Source organism: Oculina patagonica, chromosome 7, assembly GCF_052425735.1.
Source record: "Oculina patagonica isolate OP01 chromosome 7, crgOcupat, whole genome shotgun sequence".
Taxonomy (NCBI): Eukaryota; Metazoa; Cnidaria; class Anthozoa; order Scleractinia; family Oculinidae; genus Oculina; species Oculina patagonica.
This window is the reverse complement of record NC_135764.1, coordinates 22544677-22569390: the sequence shown is the minus strand read 5'-3', so window position 1 is coordinate 22569390 and position 24714 is coordinate 22544677. Positions and strand designations below refer to the sequence as shown.

Here is a 24714-nt window from a genome sequence, read left to right as displayed (position 1 = left end):
AATGTGATGGTTACATGACGTGGATAGCTCGTTACTTTCACCGCTGACTAGTATCTATCGCTGAAAACAAAAAGCGCGACAAAAGGAACACAGAAAGAGAATAATATTGGGCTTCTTCTAAATTATTTTTTACTTCTCTTTAAACGATTTTTTATTTCTTTTTAAAATGACCACAAAAAAGAAAAAGCAAGCCTCTAGCCAGCAAGGCCAGAAGTCAAGCGCTGGAACGAATTCACAGTCGAAACCACTGGGGCGAATCAAGTTCAAAGCAAAACACAAAGAAGAGAATGGCGCAAAAAATGCTTCGTCTTCGCTGATTCCATTTACGAAATACGGCATTGGTTATGCTTCTTTAGTGCTGATCATTGGTATGTACAATGTATATTATTATTCATTTTTGCCGCTGTGAACAATGTTTTTAAAATTTCTTCCTAAACTTGCGTTACATTTTATAAAGCGGCCTCTGCCGTACGCAAATACACGCGATTGACCAATTATTTTTAGACAGGTTTTATATTTCAGTAAATATTGTTTTTTTTTAAAGATATATATATATTATTTTCTCAATCTACAGCTGTGAGCTTTGGAATTTTCCAAAGGTAAGTTAACTAATGTTTTTATTTAATATAATGGATCGTGGTAAATTGCATTTTAATTGAATACAATGTAACAATTGGATCTTACAATTGATGCAATATTAGTTTAAAGAACAATACAAAGTAAACAGTTTCCCTTTTTTGATTTTCTACAGCTACCACGTGTCTAGAATGTTTGAAAATGAGCGGTTTTTCTCGCACTTGTCGGCTCTGGAGAGGGAATTGTCCTTCAGAACGGAGATGGTAAGCCCAGGGCCAGGGGGGGGGGGGTACTCGGGATTTCAAATGACGGGGATGATTGAATGCGGGCAAAATTCAAGACCCCCAAAAATCCCGAGGGCTTCCAACATGGCCCAAAAAAATCCCTAGATCAAAAATTAACCCCTCAAATATAAACAGCAAAACGCGTTTGTTTGTACTTTATTCACAGAACAACGCAGCCAAAGCACTAGGTCACTAATCTTCAGATTGTTTTAAATACCCAAAAACATCTCTACTTAAATCAAAAAAATACTTGCCACATTTCCCTACCCCAAAAAATCCCAGAATCGAAAATTTCGAACCCCAAAAAATCCTTCGATCATCCCCGTCACCTGAAATCCTGAGTACACCCCAGGGATGCTAAGTTTCTCTTACTAATTTGTATAAGAAAGTTAGATCACCACAGGTAAACATGAGGCCTTCCAAGGGGGGATATTCTTGTCACAATGTCACATTTTTCTGAGAACCTATGTCGCCTAGCCAACAGCTGTAAATGTCGCTTTGTTTTTAACCCTATTGTGTTGCTGTCGCATTGAATCACTGTCACATTTCGGTGCTATAATAATGACGCTTGTCGCTGTTAAAATGTTTATATGTCGCCAGTATTCAGGGTCATGATGCTTGTCACTTTTACCTCTTGGAAGGCCTCAACATCAGAAACTGACTGGAGTGTTATTTGAAATTAAATGCTTGGAGTCCAATTTACTCAGGAGGTAGCACACAACATACAGAAAAAGTATTTTGTACATGTATACGCACCTGGCGTGTTCAATTGATAAAAAAACGATAATCGATAAAAATCGATAAAAATTAAAGAATTGTATCGGAAATTGATACAAGAACCCCAAGTGAGTCTCCTCACTTGGGGTTCTTGTTGCTCTCAACATTTTCTTTTTGGAATAAATGAATGTGTGTCCAGCAGTGATTCGACCTTAGCAAAATTCCCCCAACCAATAGCCACGTGGCTTACATGGCTATTGTACAGACAATCGTCCTATCCCGGGGTATGGCAAGGGGGACGGTGCACCGTATAAAATGTCTAGAGTATAAACAAACAGGAGTTAGGTAAACGAACGTTCGATTGAGTTCAATTGTTGGTTGTTCGGTAATCCAACATTCAATTGAGTTCGATTGACCAAATTTTATTGTGAGTTTGATGTTTGATTACCGAACCCAATCGAACGATTGGTGTTTGATTGGGTTTGATTATACAGAACGTTCAATTGGATAGTAATTTGTGCCAATTGGTAACTAATTTGTGCCAATCAGCTAAAACACTCTAAAAAAGAACATGGAAACTGCAGAAGGACTGCAAATAAACAGATACAAGCATGTATACTGTATGTGGGATGATCATGAAATCGATCAAATCGATATCAATTAATAACAGCGTTGGTTAATTGTGAGTATCAATTTTTATTGATTGATCGATAAAATCGATAACATTTAATTTAGAATTATTAATAGTTATCAATTTATCGAACGGTTTGCCGATATCAGTTTTAAACGATTGAACACGCCGGGATATATAATGTAGCCTAATTAACTAGGGGTGCCAAATGGCCTTTTAACAAATATGTGCTTTGCAAAATGTTATAAAATTGTGCGTGTCGCCGCATTGATTTTTTTATGACAACATACATGTCAGAGTCTCCATTATTTTCTTCTTTAGGGCTAAAAAATGTCCATCCTTTTTAAACTGAAAGCTTCCCCCTCCCCCCCCCTCAATTCTCCCCAAATCTTCTTAGGTATGGTTCACCCCTCCACACCATGCTCTCTTCTGCTGTCTCTTTCTCCTCCTCCTTCCCTCCTTCCCTTCCTTCCCATCTAAAAACTTGCTCACTTCATACCTTTCGCCTAAAATCAAAGATCCTTTACAACTTGCAATCACATTAATTGTAGTTGCTAAAAGTAGTAACCTTAAATACTTAAATTAACAGTGTGTGTAATTTATTTTTCTATCAAAACAGGGTCTTTACTATTCATATTATAAAACTATTGTAGAAGCCCCAACATTTCTTGGAGGTGTTCATGCCGTTATGAACTGCAATGTAACAGAATATCCTGACACTATCAACACACTCAAAAGATTTAATTTATATCCAGAGGTGAGTCATAAGTCAGCTTCAATTAATTTCTTCCTCTTTATGTTACCGTAAACACGCGCAGATAAGCCGCAGCCTGGGTTTAACAACATATTATACATATTCAAGTAGATAAATCATAGGAATGAGCATCTAATCAACTCAGATATAGTTTTTAATATAATTGCATGTCATAATATTGTAGCTTATTTAGTTTTTAATTTTTATTCATATTCCTGTATTTAGCTCTTTTTTTAATATTTTTACCATTGTAACTTTTGATATGTTCATGTGTATTTTATCAACTGAAATAAAGACACATTATTATTTTATTAATAATAGTTTTATATTAAATTAGTTAATTTACTTACGGTTGTACCATGACTAATAATCAATTTATTTATTAATATTTAGTAATGTACAGGGACAGATCTAGAAGGAGGGTGCAGGGGGTGTGCCCCCCCCCCCCCCCCCCCCCATGAGATGATGTACGGCTTTCTAATACAACTGGTATTCTGCAAAAAAGGAAAATAAGTCAGTTACACCATTCCTTAGTGGTGCACCCACTCCTAAGAAAAATCCTGGATCTGCCCCTGAGTCTATAACTATAACTGTTTTATAATATATAACTATTTTCTATTTCAGGTTGTCTTAGGATTTGCTTTTCGTGTGTATGTCTGGTTAACAACAAGTCTAAATATTCACACCAAGACATGTTACACTGTTAACAGAGGCTACAATCAACCTCCAGTTCAAAGCTGTGAAGGTAAGAAAAACCTGGAGCAAAGTATCCCATGGTAAGGGGTAGAAATCTGTTGGTGGGGAGGGTGGAGGGAAAGGCTACATGGAACAGTACAACTATGAAAAAGAAGAAACAAGGCTACCAGTTGGCAACCTGAAATAACGATAATGCTACAAATGCCAGGTTGTCAGTGGTTTACAGAAGAGCACACACAAACTTTGGGACAGGATTTATGCTCTCTAGAAAATTCAGAATAATTTCATAGAATTATTATTAGATACACCAATCTTGGCATGGCTCGTGATTGGTTTATTTGTAATCTATACTACAATGCCTTTTTAATTTGAATTCATTTCCTCCAAGCCTAAATACAGTGTGAAAATTCCCAATCTACAAAACCTCTCCTAACCCCTAAGCCATTGACCAACAGACTCCTCTCCTCTCACTTCTAATTTTGATCCTTTTAATAACCACATATATCAAATTACACTACAACCTTGTGTTCAAGTTCATGTTATATTATCTCATGTTATCATGGTTACACGCTTGATAATGTAAAAATTAAGATTGAATTGTTTATTGATTTTGTGCTGATTGTCTCAGGTATGGGTGAATTGTCCTTCTTCTACGTGTATGCAATCTTCTATTTAAGCGGACTCATGATGTCTATGTTCTTCTTGCTCTGTTTTTATTTAAGGTGAGAAATACTTATTGTTGTTGTTGTAGTTTCATTCCTTTTGAGTTATTTTAAACATAACAGTCATGTGTGTTCCAAAATCAGCTTTCATTTTTAATGTTCACATGTACTTAATATATTCTTCAAAACTAAAACCACCTTCAGTACAGTACTTTTATTGTTATTCCATGTTTTTCTAGTGAATTGAGTGGAAGTTGAGGATGATTTATTTAATGAACACATGATCAACTTGAATGAGTATATAAAAAATCAAACTTTTATAATGAGTGACCAATTAAAATGTTGACCTTGTTTGTTTTCTAGTGGCAGTATTCTTGGTGGTATGATAGGTACACTGTCATACCTCTATAACCATGGCGAGGTAAGTCAGGCTGCCTTTGTAATAAGTGTTTCAAATATGCAAGGCATGCAGTTCACGAGGCATGCATCACGAGGCATGCAAGGCAGAAATCCCTAATCCCAATAAACAGGCTAACCGTAAACTACAATGGGCACCAACAGTGTTGAGACAGTGGGCACTTTTTGAGTACCTTAGACAAATTTTACCCCTCACCCCTTCAATATAACCCCCTCCCCCCCGAAACAATGTTCTATTTGCTATCTGCAAGACTAATGCCTCGTTTGAGTACAACATTGAAAAGGGGAGAGGGGGAGTGGTTCAGAAGCGGCAGCAGATTAAAGGTGAAAAAACAGGAAATTTAAATTAGTATCAATTTCATCCAACTGTCTCAAGGACTTTTGACGCCCATTGTACCTTAATTAATTGTAAGCTAACTGTACTAGGCTAGCCAAAGTGCTATTTAGGCTACCAGGAATAGCTTGCTTTAAATGACCTCACCTGGCGGACATGATATGGTTGTTGAATGCAATGAAAGACGAGCCCTCAAAATTTGCACATGCTACAAAAAGGACAAGATCTTGCCTCTCGGGATCTTCTTAAACACCGTAGTATTTATTATCACTAACATAAAGCCATATGTAGTGATGATTAAGTGAAATCTCCACTTCAAATGGCAACATCTCAAAAATTGGCAACTCTTTACATTAATTTGGTCAGGATTTTTTGTTCTGGCAAGGTTCCAATCCAAACAATACTGCAATAATTGACTCCCCCCCCCCAATAATAGTGAAGTTTGAATGTATTTTTTTATTTTATTCAGTGCACCAGAGTTATGTGGACTCCACCACTGAGAGAAAGTTTTTCATATCCATTTCTTGTCTTCCAACTTCTGGCTGTTACTGTAACAATCAAGTATGTAAATCCTCTCCCCTCCCTCATAATTAATCCAATGACCTTCCTTGAGGTGGGAAAAAATTTTGTGTTGTTTCTGAAAATATCCATACCCCTCCCATGGAAGGTTTCTGGTTTTCTCCCCACCCCTCTGGAAATTTGTATTCTCCTTAAAAATTGTTAGCTTTTATAAGACCCTCCATGCCCTCGGACTTCCAATTTATGACCTTTTATGGGGTGGGTATGGATATTTTCTGGAACTGCACTTTTCTTGGAACTGCACATGTATTCACATACAGTATAAATACAATTACTTTCCAACTGCAGGTTGTAGGTTACATGTAAGTTCAGGTTAGAGTTTACAGTAAATGGAATTAAACCTTCACCTAAACTTACAAGGGGCAAAGGGATCTGGGCTTTGTGAAGGAAATTACTTACCGTAACCATTCGATTTAGCACCCGGGGCACTTAATTACTTTTGGCACCTCAAGGGAGGGCACTTATTTGAGACAGGGCACTTATTCGGGACAGGGCGCGTATTTAATTTTTTTGAGAAACAACCAAATGTTCAAAGCAAAACTTTAATAAAAATAAAAAGCTACAATGTAACAATAACAGAAACTGTAACAGTAACAAATTGTTGAAAGTTCAGTTACTTTTAAAAGAATAGTTGTTCGTTTTAGCAGTAAATATATACATTTATGGTAAGGTGAATCAGTGTTTATGAGTTTCTCTATTCGACAGCGATAACTTCAACAGCCCTCAGGCTGGCATGAGCAGTTATCCACAATAGGGGTGCTTATTAGAATATGGGCGCTTATAAGAATGGGGCACTTTAATAGAATGGGGGTGCTTATTGGAATATGGGAGCCTATCGACAAAAATACAATTGAAGGGGAAGCTTATTGGAAGGAGGGAACTAAATCAAATCATTACTGTAACATAGTGAGCCTGGTGAAGTATTCAAGGATGTAAGCGACTAGAATTACTCCTTCCTCCCAGGGTACCCTAACAATTGACCAGAACCTATTTGTTACACCTGGGAGGTAAAAGGCACTGTACGTCATTATAAAAATAGGGCCTTGATCATTTTCAACCCGCAGTACATCCGTCGTACAACTGTTAGGTAAAAGGTAGAGTCTGCACTGGGCCACAGTTTCTTCTAGGCACTGGTCAGGAGCATATCCCATGTGTTATACATGTACCTTCCACCCTTCTGAATTTATATCTAAAATATTTCAGTTGTTGTTGCTGTTGTACTTACTGTTAAAACTGTTAAAATTTTCTTATGTCAGATCCCCCAAGGCTGATTGGCGACACTTGACATTAGTTGCTATAACAACAAGCTTATTTATGATTCCTTGGCAGGTAAAAAGGAAACTTTTACTTATAATTCATTTCTCAGCTCATAAATAAAAATTATGTGTTTTCCTTGCAGAAGATGTACTTACAGTATTTTATACTAAATGCATCTTGATCAGTCTAAGTTATTAAGTCGTAACTTACTATAGTTTATAAATATTAATTATGGTAATTAAAAGCCATAGTTATTTTCTGTTATTTCCCTTTCAGTTTGCCCAGTTTGCATTGCTGACACAGGTAATTACAATGCAGTTATATCTACTGCTCGATATTTGCTTACAGTTGCTTGATATACTACATGTCTTATAATATAAGGTATTAAATGGATTATTTCTTTTACATGGCAGACGTGTGCCTTGTTTGGATTATACTTTCTTCAATTTATCACATCACACAAATTGTGTATCATGTTGTATGGACTGCTGGTATGTACAAGTGACTTCTTTGCCTTTTGTATCTTCTGGTATAACCTAAACGTCCTTGCAAGCTTGTCTATTTTCTTTCATTTTGTGCTTTTTAAAATGTATGAAGAATATGAAAACGGGCAACATTTCATGATCTATAGTTGTAAGTTGTGGATTGAATACTATAAAAAATTTTTCAAGGTAATTGCAGTAAATAATTGCACACATTCATTTTTGTTTATCAATTGATTTTGTCCAGGTTCCAACATTCAGACATGTATGATTCACTTGCAGTGTTGATATTTTATGTGGACTTGTGATTTTCAAGCTGGTTTTAACTGGCAGTGCTTTCTATTTGACAGAACTGGCCAGCCAGTCCGGTGTTTTTGAATGTGAAATGGGCCTTTTGAACGAGATTTCCCCACAAATCCACCATAACGTTGTATAATATTAGGTTTTATGTATTGACTGATTTGACAGCACAAATCTGACTAACAACGGAGTTCTGTTCTCTAATATACCGGTCTGGCCAACCAGTTCTGACAAATGGAGAGCGCCCTGCCAGAGTGTCCACTATGGTAGAGATTATCATAGGTCTCTTTACAAGTTTGCAAAATTTCTTTCTGTAAACCATACCTCTATCTGTTGTAGGTGGGACATGTTTTGAACTTCATGATTCAGTTTGGGAACTCCATGCTTCTCAGGTAAGGAATTCATTTTTAAGCTGCAAATTAAAGTGAAATTCATATTAATTATTAAAATTAAACTTTTAGACAAATAACACCTGCTTTCAGTGTTACATGCATAGCTATCTTTCTATATCCATCTTTCAATATCGTCTTTTGACGTGCTGTTTGAAATAAGCCAATCAATACCGATGCATACCACTGATGGTTCATGCAAATGAGCCCACAAAATCAGAAGGTCATGCTAGTGGGCTGAGATTGATGGATCCATCTTGTTTGTTTAGCACGTTAAAAGGTGGATGTCAATTGAAAGCTGCTATGCACTTAACACTGACAGCGGGTGTGAAATGAGTCATCACTGAGCCAAAATTTCATTATTATTTGTGCCAATATTTTTCAGTGTTGTAATTTATTCTTTTTATTTTTGACAGCTCATTCTTTTTGTCAGCCCTTATTACAACTATAGTAAGTATTTCTATTTGTTCAAAGTATAAATTATAATTAATTAGTAATTTTCTTTATCGAAGAAATTTCGCAGTGGCAATAACAATACAGTTTCTTAAATTAAAGTGATGTCATTTTATGCACTAAGTTGTGTTGTTTAGTGTTGACCACCTGATTTTTGTTCGTCATCATATCGTCATACATCATGTGATCAATTTTCTTCTCCGTGTGATGTTGTAAACAGTGATGATCGGTGCATACAAAATTAGTGGGTGATGTGCATTCAAGCTGAAACGTCCGTGTTACATGTTGTAGCTAGTAAAAGATTCTGATCGCATTTATACAAAAAAACCACACGTTTTTGACGTTGTGATCCCCTGGAAAGAGTAGTAGCATTAATGTGCCACAAACTTGAACATTTTAAAATTAATGTTCTGTTGGTTTTGAAACAAAAGGGAAATTGTAACTTGGAATGTTCTTTTTATACTGCAGATTATTGCCAAACTTGAGCCTCTTATTTACCAACTGCCCCATCAGCTTCTTATATGGGTATGTTGAAACTGCCATCTGTGATTCGTTTTGTAATTCAAGGGCCTTGCCCTCTACAGGGAGTTATTGTTTGTTTAAACCTTTTTTAAAACCATATTTATATAACGTGTTAAAATAGGAACTAAATTTTTTTACTCTTTCAGGCTGTGCAAGCTGTTACGTTTGTAACTGGTGCTATAGGAATTAAGATCGCTATTGCAAAGATCCTTGGAATTGCTGACGATGTAAGTTAACTTACTTTGTAGTGTGCCTGTGGTACGGTATAAATACTTGATTTGACCTCGGATTTGTAGAGTAGCTTATCATAGCTAATATCTCCGAAAATTACACCCCCCAACTTCGGGTACCACCGGGAACTTTGTGCCCAACTCTTTGTGACAAGTGTGTGGGTTCTTTAACGTCCCCTACTGTACCAGTGAGGATGCAAGACGGGGCCAACGGTTTATCATTCTTACCTATAGATGGAGAAGACTAGAAAATCTAACCATTTGCAGATGTCACTGCAAAGGCACCACATTCTCATTAGACCCAAGTGATGAATTGATCTGGGGCTCGAACCCAAGACCAAGACTTTTAAAATTACATTACTTGATTGTATGGTTACTCCATTTTAGGCACACATAACAAGCATCTTGCGTTCCAAGTTTTCTAACTTCAAGAATTTTGACACTTCTTTGTACACGTGTGCTCCAGAGTTCGACTTCCTCGATCCAGAGGTTTGTTAAATTGATTATAAATTAGTAGCTGATAAACGTAAACTAACTGCAGGGGTGAATTTGTAAAAGCTTTAGCTCTTTCGCGTTGAAGCGTTTAGTAGAGCTTTATTACTGTTTGCTTTGACGAAGGACTTCTGCTCAAAACAACAGCTTTCCCAAATTCGCTCCGGCGGTTAATTTACCTTATTGAGCTTTTAGTTCCTGATGATAATCAACTAAGTTTTGAAATTAGTTTCTGTCGAACCAAAACAACAGTTTCTTTAGAAACTAACTTAGTTGGTTTCTTGCAAGTATTTCATGTACTTTACGTAGTTTATGTACGCTTAAACGTCCCTAGCTATAACTTACACTTTTGTCGCTTGCCATGGTGACTGCTTGATGTAAGAAAATTTTGCTCATCTTCAAAATATCAAAACGGCTTTGTCAGACAGGTTGATAGTTTTCAATATCTTTATAAAGTAGTATTAGTTTAATTCTACTCTAGAATATCTTGAGAACGGCAGACACGTAAATGTTTTAAGAAAAACGACAATTTTTTTAAGTTTCAAAGACATGTTTCTACAGAGCATCTGTCATCTTCAGTTGAATGGTTTACAAAGCACAGTGAGTTGAATAATAAGTAGAAAAAAAATGCTTATTAAGACAAGTAGTAACAACAGAACGTGAAAATGTGTGAATTAGAAGGATAATTTTAGATTTACATGGTGTAATTGCTGATTGAGGCAAGGTAGTTCCTTTTGAATATGGATAGCCTCCTTTATCTTAAGTGGAAAGCTGGTAGAGGCGTCATCTAAAATATGAAAGCGACAACGTTCTCTAGAATACCTGCAAAGATATATTTTAGATGATTTTCACAATTGTCAATGTAGTTTATCACTGACTGGACTCATTTTTTTTCTTTGCTTTAGAGTCCAACAAAGTTGACCAAGACTTTGCTGTTACCAGCCGCCGTTGTTGCTATCACTGCTGTTGTAATGAAGGTGAAATGAAAGAAATGCAGAAAATTATCATTCCTAAATATTTTACCAATGATTCGTCAATTATTGGGTAACAGTTTTTCTTCTATTAAGCACTAGCAATTTATTGTAAGAATTTGCTAGACTAAATTTAATAAGGAGATGGCCTTAAAGCACGACTATTCACTGTCCTTTTGAAAATTTGTCTAAATCTTCATTTCAGATTCTTGGAAACGAATGGAAAGCCTGGATGGCTTCAAGAGACAAGTCGGACAAAGCTAAAGTCTCGGATCCCGAATCAGATGATGAAGAAACGGAGGAGAATAAGTAAGGCTTGAACTCATCACTTATGTCCAGGATTGAACGCAAGAATTGTTTAATGAGTACTTCATGTTTGACTGTGTTATTTGACATTCCCATATTACTTCATATTTGACAGAATTTGGTGTGTTTTGGTGAACTTTTATCAATGGGGACACTTTGTGATGCCTGTCATGAGGAACATGCATCTCATTAGCGGTCAATCCTGGACATATCTGCTGCAACTCGTTTAATTAATTTTGGGGAACTGAATTCTGCCGTCCACTCTAATCTGCCGTGAAAAAGGGATAATGCATAGAGAGATGATTGAATGGCGTTCTAGAGAAGAAAGCAACATAAAAGTCGCCTCATCTTGGATCTTAAGAAACTAAACGCTTTTGTTATTAATTACACGTATTGTCCAAGATAGATATAACTTGCCAAAAAATTTGTAACCATAAGAAGGTCTGTTCTATTATTACCTGTTTCTAAATGCTGTTTCTTTTAATACTGCCGTGTTTTTTTCTTTTCTGCAGAAAGGGAGTGAATCTGAAACCTTATGCTGAGGTAACTATAGCACATTTGTAACATTGTCATAACTAAAACCGAATGTGGAGTTAATAAATGTTATGTAGTTCTTTTTTAATCTGTGAATGAAACCCTCGTGTAACACCATCCATATCAAAAGCTATCGAGCAGTAGTATTGTGGTATTGGTTACAATATTGTACAAGGTGGTTCTTCCTTTTGAGTCTATGGATGAAACCCTAGTGTTTGGCCTTTAAGGAACCTCGATGTAGTTTTTTTAGCCGAAGGGTGGATGTTTTGAAAATTAAAATTATCTAGGAAGCCAATGTTCGATTTTTGCCAAAATACACCATAATAATCAAATATGAGAAAATTTTAATTTTTTTACCCGTCACTTTGTCACAAAGGTTACCATAGCAACCATTGAGATTTTCTTTTGTTCTCAAACAAGCTTGATTTTCTCGAAATCTAGATTGACTCTTGGTATTCATTTTTTTATATGTTAAAGTATAGTAGATTGACTACCTGTACGCAAAATTTTAGGAAAATCTGTAGGAGCGTTTTAGAGTAAATCAAGAATGAAGTTTTTGGTATTTTCTTACAATTTCCTACAATTGGAAGTCGATATATTTTAACAAATTAAAGCAAAATGTCTTTCGCTTTTAGCTAATGATCTTTGATGGTGTAAGTATTTATATTTCAGTGAGAGTAACTGTGCTCAAATAATACGAAACAATTTTAAAGCGCCTATTTGAAATTAATTGTGACTAAGTGACGGGTAAAAAATTAAAATTTGCTCCTATTTGATCATTATGGTGTATTTTGGCAAAAATCGAACATTGGCTTCCTTGATAATTTTAACTTTTAAAACAACCACCCTTCGGCTAAAAAAAACTACATCGAGCCTCCTTAAATAAGAGCCACTGGGTATTTTTTCATGTACAATGTAGTTATTATGTTGTTTAAGACTGTGGATGGAATTTGTGTGACCATTTACAGGAAAGCTATTAAGTTGTAGTATCAAGCGGTACTATGTATTGTGTTCCACAAGGTGGTTCTTTTAAGTCTGGTGGAAACCTTAGTGTTTGACATTAATATAAAATCTATTGAGCAGTTCTCTCATGTGGTACCGTTTATTACGCTGCTCAAGGGGTCTCTAACTTTTAAGTCTGTGGATAAAACCTTAGTGTGTAAGTATTTAAATGAGTGTTATTGAGCAGTACTTTCATGCGGTATTATTTATTATGTTATACTAGGTAGATTATTAAGTCTGGATAAATCCTAGAGTCTAATGGTTCTCTATTGCTAAAGAAGTGTGAATCAACCCCTTTGTTTCTCTCGTTTCAGCACTTCTATCACGTGCTACAGTCACTGGCGTTCGTTGTCATGGCAATCATAATCATGCGATTGAAGTTATTTGGTACCCCAGCGCTGTGCGTTATGGCTTCACTATTGGCTTCACGACAGGTAACTCCAGTTCAGTGTACTCTTTCAGAACTTCTAACCTAAAACCATTGAAGTCTAAAAAGTCTTATTTGTCATTAGTTATATTACTTCTGGAAAGAATGGTGTGTGACCTTTCCACAAACTGAGCGAAAGTCATCTTTAGAGTTCAATAAAAGGCATCGTTTATACGGACGCGGTTTCCAATCGTCTTGGTCTCATGACTTCGAAACCACATCGAAAAACGACACGGTTTCGAAGTGTTTACACGGTGAAACCTTTGTAACCGTTTTCCAAGTGTTTTTGAATGTGAGCGAGCGCTGCACCTCGTGCGAGGCTCACCATGTTTGCTCTTCGCCAGCCAGCTAATGTAGCGCCAGAATAGCAACCGTTTTTAAATCGATGCGGTTTCGCCGTTTACGCGACCAACAAAACCTTATCATTTCACTTTTGACAGCGTTTTCGAAACGATCCGATTTCAACAGTGGTCTCGATCGGTGTCTTCTAAACGAAAGGCGTAACCGCATCGAAAGCGATTCGTGTATGGAATGTCAGTGTTATGTGTCTAGAAGGTTATGTTGTTTCGACACGCCCCATTCTCGTTGCTAAAACGAAATAGTGTGTGAAAGCCACTTTTAAGAACAATTCTTCAATATTTAAAGGTTGGATTTTATGGATGTGTTTATTGCTCTATTTTTTGTTTCAGTTGTTTGGTTTTGTTTGTGACAAGCGGAAACACCAAGCTGCAGTGATTGTGCTTATAGCCGCCATGTCAGTTCAAGGAATAATGAACCTGCAAGTTCAGTTTGTAAGTCTTCTTTCTTATTCCAATGTCTTTCAGGTTTTTTTCGGGTCTGGTGAATTTAGCTTTCCGAAATGTTTTGAGTCAACCATCGACGGCATCAATTCTTTTTGCGACCGCAATTAAAAATCAAAACTCCTATGTTAACAGGCAACATAAAAGAGTTACTACCAAAAAATGACTTTTTTTGTAACACATGTTATGGTCGTGCGTCTTCTGCGACTTGTTGACATGAAGAAATGAGTTCCCTCCTAATGCTCTTTTCACAAATATAGGATTGCACGGACAGTTTATCTGAATACGAACTTAGCAGATGGGAATGAGCTTATGTATTTTTATTTTGCCTTCAGGCGACACAAGGAGAGTACAACAACCCAGAACAAGAAGCATTGGTAAGTTCACTTGTACGATCTTTTCCTGATTTTTTTTTCTATAGAAATATTAATACTCTACCAAATAAAGAAAATCATGAATTGTGTGCATGGAAATATGGAATCTATTACCACATCTTCATAACTAACATTAATAGAGGTTACAGTCGTTAACGAAACGATTGCCAATTTTAAGCTTACGAGTGAGGCTTTTAGCCAGGTGGAATTCCAGGAGTCCTATGAGCGGCCACTTTTCAAATTTGGAAATCTTTAGATACCTTTGCACTCATAACTGCAGAAAAACACTTTGCATGCTCCTCACGCCCTACTATGGGGACATAGTCAGGCTTTATAACAATTCTGGACTCCCACTTTTTTAAATCCTTGTTAAAAGCCTGCTTCCCAATTTTTTTCTGAGAATAAATAAACGCCGTATTCCTACTCCCCCTTAACGTTATGCACCTCCCATAGTTTTGATATTGTATATCTGCATGAAAACCTTATAAATTTCGGATTTGTAGTAGGACTTGCTTTCAACTAACGTAAAAGCAATTTTTTTGTAAGAGACGGTAGGCTTATTTGTCCAACAAATTCTCATTTTTCTATTTAATTTTTTCATGCTTTTTTTTCTCTTCGTATAGGTTGAATGGATCAATACAAAGACACCCAAGAGTAAGTTGCAGTGGTGATGTGTTTTATATGATCTTAAGCGAGGTTCAGGTTTTCTATAGAGACTGAAATTCTTGAAAAAGTACAGATATCTGCAAGGAATGGAAAAGAAAAGCTGGGAAAGATAGGAGAAAGACTGAATTTATTTCCAAGCGCGACAGATGTTTAATTGCTAAGTGGAATCTTTGTCAGCTAGTCAAATTTCATGTAAATTTTGTCTTAGCAAAAATGGTCAATCGCAAAATCTCGAAAATACTCTCCAACCTTCCCCTGTTGTTGTATGATTCGATCGGATTGAAAAAAGTACGTAGAAAGTCTTGAATTTTGCATTCAAAAATGTGTACGAATGCTGAAGGCTTTTGATTATATTTCACACTTGCAAGACCTATCCGATTGTTTCACCATTATCTGTCACGTAGTTGCTAGCGCTAACGAGCCATATGACTTCTTTGATCGAAAACGGCTTGACCTTTGTTTACTTTTTTATCAATAGATGCCGTATTCGCCGGTGCTATGCCGACCATGGCCACAGTTAAACTGTGCACTGGTCGGGCTATTGTTAACCATCCTCACTATGAAGACGTTGGCATAAGGTAACATTTTAACAAATGCTGTTGGTAAAATATATTAACGTATTCAAAATATCTCCTATGCATCTTTACATTAGAATGGCTAGTTTCACCACCAAGCCTCGCTTTCAAAGTGAAAACTTGCAATAAAATTTTATCATGAACGAATTCCCGAAGCAGCAAAAAAAAAGAATACCCACTTGAAAACTGCATGAAGGTGGCAGAAGGTTGAGAATAATTCGCGAAAGCGAAGCTTGGTGGTTTTATTGATTTGATTATTAGCATGAATAATTGGCAAATATTTTCCACTCCATTCTTCGATCACTATATAAGCTTCAACTCTTTATTCTAATTTAACTTGATAATAATGACATGGAGTCATCGAAACGTCGTTCCATTTTCTTATGGCTAATTTTTCTTCTCAAAGCATTTCTACTAATGTTATTTTGTTGGTAGAATGATATTATTTTAATTCTGTGTAAACACATTTATGTTTAATTTTTTTAACCTTTTACTGTTTTACTAACTAAACCATTTAGTATGTATTCCATCTCATATAAATTGAGCCATCAAACGTGCTTTTTATATAAGAAAGTTTTGAACAAAAGTTTTCACGTTTATTCATTGCAGAGAAAGAACACATAAAGTGTACCAGATCTTTAGCCGGAAACCGCCTGCTGTTGTTTGGGAAACGCTGAATTCCATGAAAGTTACTCACGTGATTGTTGACGTGCAGTGGTGCAGGGGACGACCAAAGTAAGTTTGTTTGCCGTTGTCATGGAAACAAGTTCCGATTGAGCGCGCTTTTTCCTCTCAAAATCCTTCGTGTGACACTATCAATTCTCCGTCACTTTGAGATGCTTGTCACCTTAAGCTCGTTTTCTCTTTTTTTCAAACATATAGTTATTTTTTTTGTAAAAAAAAATAATCTGCTTACGAGCCTAGTGGCCCATCAGGCCGGAACTTATCCCGTCTATCCCGGATTCCGTGGCATGAAGCGACTAGGAATATTTGATCTTGACAATATTGATTCCTATGAATTACTTGCGAAACATATAGAGAAGACGAACTTTCTGGAATGGACTGGTCTACGCCATTCTGTACCGCCCAATTTAAGAAATACCAATTTTGTTCCAGATTACGCAGAACTGAATCCATCTTTTAAGATTGACGGCTGCCTTTTCGATGTTACTAAAAAGAAATCAAAGGATTACTACTCTCTTTTTGTCCGTAAAAAGGCACGCTTTCCTAATATTGCACAAAAACTTAAGTGTGAATTTAATTTATCCGATGAAGCATTGAAAAAAGCATTTTTTCTTCCTCATTCAGTTGCTTTTGAGCCATATGTCAAGGCTTTTCAGTTTAAGGTATTAAACTCGATACTTTATACAAATTCAAAATTACATAAAATCGGTTACATTGAAGATGATCTGTGTTCTTTCTGCAAATGGGAATCAGAGACAAACCAACATTTCTTTTTTGACTGTTCCTACTCAATTTCCTTTTGGAAAGATTTTGAATCATATTACTTAACTTTGACAAAGCAACAAATACATCTCAATTTGAAAGATGTTGTAGTCGGTGTTCTAACTCCGGAACATCCCTTACTTAATTATCTATTACTTGTAGGAAAAATTTACTTATGGGGTTGCAGAAGAAACAATGAACTTCCGAATATAAGAGGTTATAAATTAAAAGTAGCATTAAAGTATGAAACAGAGAAATACATTTGTACTAAAAATAATACATTAGATTTATTAAAGAAGAAATGGGAAATGTAATTGCTAAGTTGTTAACTTAGATATACATTGTACAAGGCTCAAACAGGTGTAACTTTGCTATGTAATTCTTGTATGTAATTGTGTGATTGTGTGATGAGTGAGCGAGCGAGTGGGTAAGTAGGTTTAAGGTTTAATAACTCTACCCGGAACTTTCGTTTGATGTTTGTCTGTGTTTAGTAGCTAACGCTCCTTTTATATTTGACGTCGTTCTTCTTTTCTGGTCTTTCTCTGCAGACCTGGTTGTGGTATGGTAGACATTTGGGACTACGAAGATGAAGAAAACAGAGCTCGACCGAGCTGCTGTACTGTTCTAGCAGACAACCCGGCGCCTTTTAAAAAGGTGTTTAGCAATGAGAAATATTACGTATTTCAACTCCATCGCAGCTAATAGATTTTGAAGTTTCTTTTCTTAAGCCTAGAACTTTCATCAAAATGTAAGATGTAGTAGGTGTGTTGTTACAGTGGTCTGCCAATCCAGGATTAAAAGTAAACAAAGTTCTTTTCTTCTTTTACTTTTCGAGCTAATTTAGTACCAGTTCGAAATTAGTCAAAATCAAAAGTATAAACTAGGAAAAAATATTTATAAAATTCCGTATCGAGAAGTTGTAAGACGAAATAGATTGTTGACGCTTATCGTGGATTAGCTTAATCGTGCTATGAGCAACCTGGCTCAGGATCTTAGGAGAACAGTGTTTTACGAATTTATAGAATGAAATAAATTTTTAAAGGTGACGAAATGTTTGGCCAGTTTACTGAACTATTTAGCCCCCAATTGACCGGATTTATCTTAGAAGACGTACATGTCAACATAAATCTGAAAAAGTTAAAAAAAAAGGGGAAAAAATCTTATATCACGGAACCCAAATACCACGTCGTTGTTATTTTTACGCGAACTTTACGTCTTGGAAGATAGATTCAGTCACCAGCCAAGATATGCATGGAAATTTGTGAGATGTTCAGGCGCTAAATTGAGCAAAAATGAAGTGGAAAGGCTATTGAAACGGGAATTGATGACCATTGATGCTCGAGTGACTGGTTGTGTCGTCTCGTACGCAATAGGCCATTTCCGAGTTACCGTTTGCCTCTGTTTCAAAACGAGTCTACGTGCGAAACTATTCATATGAAAATGAGTTTCACAAACACGTCCATTTTCATGCAAATCAAACTCATTTTCATTTGAATGGTTTCGCACGTAGACTCGTTTTGAAACAGAGGCAAACGGTAACTCGGAAATGGCCTATTGATGTGATGTAAATGCGAACCTGTAAGTTATTTATTACCATCACGTTTTCAGCAGATAAAAAAAAACTTCGTCGAGCCAAGTGGCCCATACAGGCCGTAGCTTATCCCAGTTTCTTAAGCATGAAGCGACTAGAAGTATTTCTATCCCCTCCTCAATGGTATGCTAGTCCATCGCAGCGTTACCCCCAGCATTAGTTCGCCGGTACCCATTTATACACCTGAGCGGAGATAGGCACTATGAGTGTTAAGTGTCTTGCCCAAGAATACAACACAATGACACGTCTCATGGCTCGATTCGGAGTCCAGCCCACTAACCATTCGGTCACCGCGCCTCCCATTTTGAGCAAATGCCAGGTAAGAGTAACGTCATTTTTTCATGTGCCTATTTGAGGGACGCTTTGGGTTTTACCGGAAAAATTCCATTCTGATGACTTAGCTCTACATAGTCTCCCTCGCAGCCGTTTTAAGTGTTGTTACGCAACGCTCGTCCCCGCAAACGGCAGTTTGTAAGGAGGAGCGTTGCGTGACGACACTGAAAACGGCTGCGAGGGAGACTAAGCTGTACAGAAATCCGGATATTAATTCTGATTGGTTCTTGCTTGCGCGCGTAATTAAAAACATAGCAACAACCAATCAGAGACACAACACGGATCTCTGTCGAGCTACGTCAACAGTATGGAATTTTTTCGGTCAAACTCTATATGTTCCTTTATATAAGCAGAAGAAAACATGAGCGAATAATCTTTTTACACGGGCAATTTTTATGTGTCAAATATATTTGATCGTATGGATGACACAGCAATTATTTGTAAGCAGTTCAAGCTTAGTGCGCAAGTAATGACCTTGGTCAGCAGAGATACGCCTGCACAGTGCCAGTTGGGAGCTACATTAGTTCAGGCACACTAACTGGACTAAGAAAAATAACACTAACCTATTAACCAACCAGCATTCATCTTATTAATTTTTTTTAAAAAAAGGTGGGAATTAGAGGGCAAAATCGGTGCACGTAAGATATTTTTCAATTTGGAATTTAAAGTTAACTTGCCTTGTGTATTCTATAATATTTCTTTTTGAAAAAAATTGTATTTAGCAAATAGGAACGAAAATTTTTTCCCTGATCTGTAAAAAGGTACCTAACAATTTTTTATAGCAGTGGGTTTATTCCGTCTACTTTGCATGCAATAATACCCATAGTGCTACAGTAATCCCAAGAGTTTCATTTTTATTAGCTGCGCGCTTGACTGTTAGGAGAAGACATCTGCTGATCAAAATTTCTATTATGCTGTCTTCTAAAGGAAGACTGCTGGACTGCAGCATGAAGTTCAATGAAGCTGGAAATTATGGTTGGGCTTTTATCGTACCTTGAACAAAGCTTTGGCGGCCGAATTTAACTCAGTACATGTGTGAGGCACAGATAAAGGCGAATCATTTTATAACAAGGGCCATAAATCTTCATTTCACTTCTGTTTCGATCCTTTTGGACTTGTAGTGAACGTTCGCCTGAATCCTAACCTACGATCAGGCTTTTTTTCGCGGCGGAGGGGAGGCGACTACACCGACGCCAGACAAAATAACGCCTGATCGCAGGCTACCTGAATCCACGTGTTAACATTTTCCCAAAAGGCCTAATCTGTACATTGTGTTTAAAAAAGGTTTTTGGTGGATCTAAAGTGTAAAAAAGGCTTAATCCACGTGGTGACATTTCATCCCAGCACCAAAAATCTTTTTTTCAGTTGCTCATATAACACTTCCTTATTCGATACGTTTGGACCCGGAGTAAAGATAAGCCTGAATCCACGTGTTGTCATTTTCCCCAAAAAGAATAAACTGTACATTTTAAATTCTAAACAGAAGGTTTGGGGTGGATTTGGAGGGAAAATAAGATTTAATCTACGGTGTGGTATTTCAACACAAGGGCTCAAAATCGTCTTTTTCAGTGGCTCATGTAGCACTTTCTGATTCTGTTCTTTTGGACCTGGAGTAATAATGAGGATGTATCACGTGATGGCGGATTTACAAAAACACCCAAACTGTAGATTACAGGTCTAAAAATTGTCGGTTTGGCTGAATCTGGAGTGAAAACTGGCTTTAATCTACGTGGTGGTATTTTAACACAATTGCCCCAAATCGTCTTTTTCAGTGGATCACGTGGCACTTTTAATTCGATTCTTTTGGAACTGGAGTGAAAATTAGCATGAATACACGTGATGGCGGGTTTCCAAAAAGACCCAAACTGTAGAGTTCAGGTCTAAAAATTCCCGGTTTGCCGGAACTGGAGTGAAAATTAGCTTAAATGTACGTGGTGGTATTTCAACACAAGGGCCCAAAATTGTCTTTTTCAGTGGCTCAGTAGCACTTTCTTATTTGATTCTTTTCAACCTAGAGTGAAAATAAGGATAAATTCACGTAATGGTAGATTTCCAAGAAGACCCAAACAGTAGATTCAGGTCTAAAAGTTGTCGGTTTGGCAGGATCTGGAGAGAAAAGTAGCTTTAATCTACGTGGTGGTATTTCAACATAAAGGCCCCAAATCGTCTTTATCAGTGGCTCGTTTTGCACCTTGTTATTTGCTTATTTTGGACCTGGAGTGAAATTTAAGATGAATCCACGAGATGGCATATTTACAAAAGGACCCAAACTGTAGATTGCAGCACTAAAAGTTGCCGGTTTTACTGGAATGGAGTGAAAATTAGCTTTAATCTACATAGTAGTATTTCAACACAAGGGCCCCAAATCGCCTTTTTCAGTGGATCGTGTACACCTTTCTTGTTCTCCAATTTTTAACCTGGAGTGAAATCTAGGATGAATCCACGTGATGGCGGATTTCAAAAAAGACCCAAACTGTAGATTACAGGTTTAAAAGTTATCGATTTGGCAGGATCTGGAGTAAAAATTAGCTTTAATCTAGGCGGTGGTATTTCAACACAAGGGCCCAAAATCGTCTTTTCCTGTGGCGCATGTAGTACTTTCTTATTCGATTCTATTTAACGTGGAGTGAAAATTAGGATGAATCCACGTGATGGCATATTTATAAAAAGACCCAAACTGCGAATTTCAGAACTAAAAGTTACCGGTTTTGCAAGATCTGGAGTAAAAATAAGCTTTAATCTACGTCCTGGTTTTTCAACACAAGGGCACCAAATCGTCCTTTTCAGTAGCTCATTTACATCTTCCTTGTTCCATCGGTTTTAACCTGGAGTGAAAATTAGGATGAATCCACGTAATGGAGGATTTCCAAAAAGACCCAAACTGTAGATTACAGGTCTAAAAAGTATCGATTTGGCAGGATCTGGAGTAAAAATTAGCTTTAATCTAGGAGGTGGTATTTCAACACAAGGGCCCCATATCGTCTTTTTTCAGTGGATCATGTACACCTTTCTAGTTCTCTAATTTTTAACCTGGAGTGAAATCTAGGATGAATCCACGTGATGGCGGATTTCAAAAAAGACCCAAACTGTAGATTCATCATCATCATCGATCCTTATCGCGCCATTGGACGCATAAGGCCTCAAAACTGTAGATTACAGGTCTAAAAGTCATCGATTTTGCAGGATGTGGATTAAAAATTAGATTTAATCTAGGTGGTGGTATTTCAACACAAGGGCCCAAAATCGTCTTTTTCAGTGGCTCATGTACTACTTTCTTATTCGATTGTTTTCAAACTGGAGTGAAAATTAGGATAAATCCACGTGATGGCATATTTACAAAAAGACCCAAACTGTAGATGTAAGGACAAAAAGTTGCCGGGTTTGCTTGATCTGGAGTGCGAAATTAGTTTTAATCTACGTGGTGTTATTTCAACACAATTGCCCCAAATAGTCTTTTTCAGTGGCTCATGTACCACTTCTTGTTCGATCCTTTTTAACCTATAGTGGAAATTAAGATGAATACACGTGATGGCGGATTTCAAAAACGACCCAAACTGTAGATTACAGGTCTAAAAGTTATCGATTTTGCAGGATCTGGAGTAAAAATTAGATTTAATCTAAGTGGTGGTATTTCAACACAAGGGCCCAAAATCGCCTTTTTCAGTGGCTCGTGTACTACTTTCTTATTCGATTCTTTTCAACCTGGAGTGAAAGTTAGGATAAATCCACGTAATGGCGGATTTCCAAAGGGACCCAAACTGTAGATTTCAGGACTAAACGTTGCCGGTTTTGCTCGATCTGGAGTGAAAATTAGCTTTAATCTACATAGTAGTATTTCAACACAAGGGCCCCAAATGTGGCGCATGTAGTACTTTCTTATTCGATTCTTTTTAACCAGGAGTGAAAAGTAAGATGAATCCACGTGATGGCATATTTACAAAAAGACCCAAACTGTAGATGTCAGGACAAAAAGTTGCCGGGTTTGCTTGATCTGGAGTGCAAAATTAGCTTTAATCTAGGTGGTGTTATTTCAACACAAGGGCCCAAAATCGCCTTTTTCAGTGGCTCATGTACCACTTCTTGTCCGATCCTTTTTAACCTATAGTGGAAATTAGGATGAATCCACGTGATGGCGGATTTCAAAAAAGACCCAAACTGTAGATTACAGGTCTAAAAGTTATCGATTTTGCAGGATCTGGGGTGAAAATTAACTTTAACCAGGGCCTGCGCAGCAAGTTTTTGAGTGGTGGTGCTAAAGGCGGAACGTGAGCGAAATTAGAGGGGGGTATGCTTGAAAATTATGATGTTAATTCCGCTGAAATGACGAGAAATGCATTTTTAAATAGCACACTAAATTTTGTTTTCATTAAGAAACGTTGCTCAACAAAACTTGCGATGGGACCGTCATTGCTTGCCAATCGGTGAAACATTAAAAAGACCGACTTCTCGCTGATTAAGATAAAACCAGCTAGGACACATAAAAAGGGGAGCAATAATTTCATGATCATTGATAAAAGATCAAGGTTGGGACTGTTATTATCGTACTATTATCAGCTTTATCAACCGGACTCGATAATCAACTGAACAATTTGTTTGGAAATTCGTCTTATAAACTTAACCCAGTCATGAGTTCGGATCGAAATTAATTAAAAAGACATTAACCTGTACTAGCACAAGGCTAAGCTAAGGGCCTCTGCATGAGCCCGTTAAACGGGTTGTCTCGGTTACCAGAACGAATTTTGTCTGTTCATGTGGTAAATTTGCATAATAAAGTTACATCGTTCGCGACTATCGTAGCTTTATCAACACTTGTTACTTTACTAATAAAGCTAATTCGCATATCTCTAAAGTGGAAATAGAAACAAGGCAAAATTACGCCATTTTGACCATCAAGATACGAAAGGGAAGCTATATTCTCCAAAAAAATTGCATCCTGGTGACCAGGCTGAGTGTTCATATGGGAAAATTTTATTTCCGGTTGCCGAGATCTCAGTTGCAGAAACCAAGATATCGGTAACCGGGCTGGCCCGCCTTCCATAATGAACACATCGAAATTATTACAAAGAAAATAGGAGTGAGGCGAGATCTCGGTAACTCGGTCAGCCCGGTCAACCGGGGTCATATAAAGAGGCCCTTAAACTGAAAAATTAGTGGATAATTAAAGCAACTTATAACTAATTTATGACAGTGTTTGTTGTTAACTTATCTGCGTGCCTACTTTGCCAGTAACTTTTGTCCCTTACGATTGAACTAAAGATTTTTTATTTTATTTTTTTGTTTTTATTAATTTAGTTATTTTTGCACAAAAGTGGGGGGGCTAAAGCCCCCCTATCCCCTCCCTCTGCGCGGTCCCTGTTAATAATCTAGGATGTGGTATTTCAACACAAGGGCCCTAAATCGTCTTTTTCAGTGGTTCATATACAACTTTCTTGATCGATCCTTTTTAATCTGGAGTGAAAATTACAATGAATCCACGTGATTGCGGATTTCAAAAAGACCCAAACTGTAGATTACAGGTCTAAAAGTTATCGATTTTGCAGGATCTGGAGTAAAAATTAGATTTAATCTAGGTGGTGGTATTTCAACACAAGGGCCCAAAATCGCCTTGTTCAGTGGCTCATCATCTACGATTTTTTTATTCGATTCTTTTCAACCTGGAGTGAAAATTAGGATACATCCACGTAATGGCGGATTTCTAAAGAGACCCAAACTGTAGATTTCAGGACTAAAAGTTGCCGGTTTTGCTTGATCTGGAGTGAAAATTAGCTTTAATCTACATAGTAGTATTTCAACACAAGGGCCCTAAACCGTCTTTTTTAGTGGATCATGTACACCTTTCTAGTTTTCTAATTTTTAACCTGGAGTGAAATCTAGGATGAATCCACGTGATGGCGGATTTCAAAAAAGACCCAAA

At 37.0% G+C, this 24714-nt stretch overlaps 1 protein-coding gene across 1 annotated transcript; it reads left to right on the top strand.

The window, feature by feature from the left end:
* Positions 1-73: 73 nt before the first annotated feature.
* LOC144659671 (protein C-mannosyl-transferase DPY19L1-like) lies at positions 74-17921 on the top strand. Its single transcript, XM_078520161.1, has 26 exons — positions 74-368; positions 575-599; positions 752-839; positions 2828-2965; positions 3587-3707; positions 4287-4380; positions 4684-4741; positions 5541-5632; positions 6907-6979; positions 7184-7210; positions 7321-7398; positions 8029-8081; positions 8495-8528; positions 9000-9056; positions 9200-9280; positions 9671-9772; positions 10681-10752; positions 10952-11055; positions 11565-11595; positions 12903-13022; positions 13705-13806; positions 14151-14192; positions 14813-14843; positions 15334-15433; positions 16040-16165; positions 17425-17921. Exons 1-26 carry the CDS (start codon positions 167-169, stop codon positions 17576-17578), a joined length of 2205 nt encoding a protein of 734 aa, XP_078376287.1. The 5' UTR covers positions 74-166; the 3' UTR covers positions 17579-17921.
* The last annotated feature ends 6793 nt before the right edge of the window (positions 17922-24714 follow it).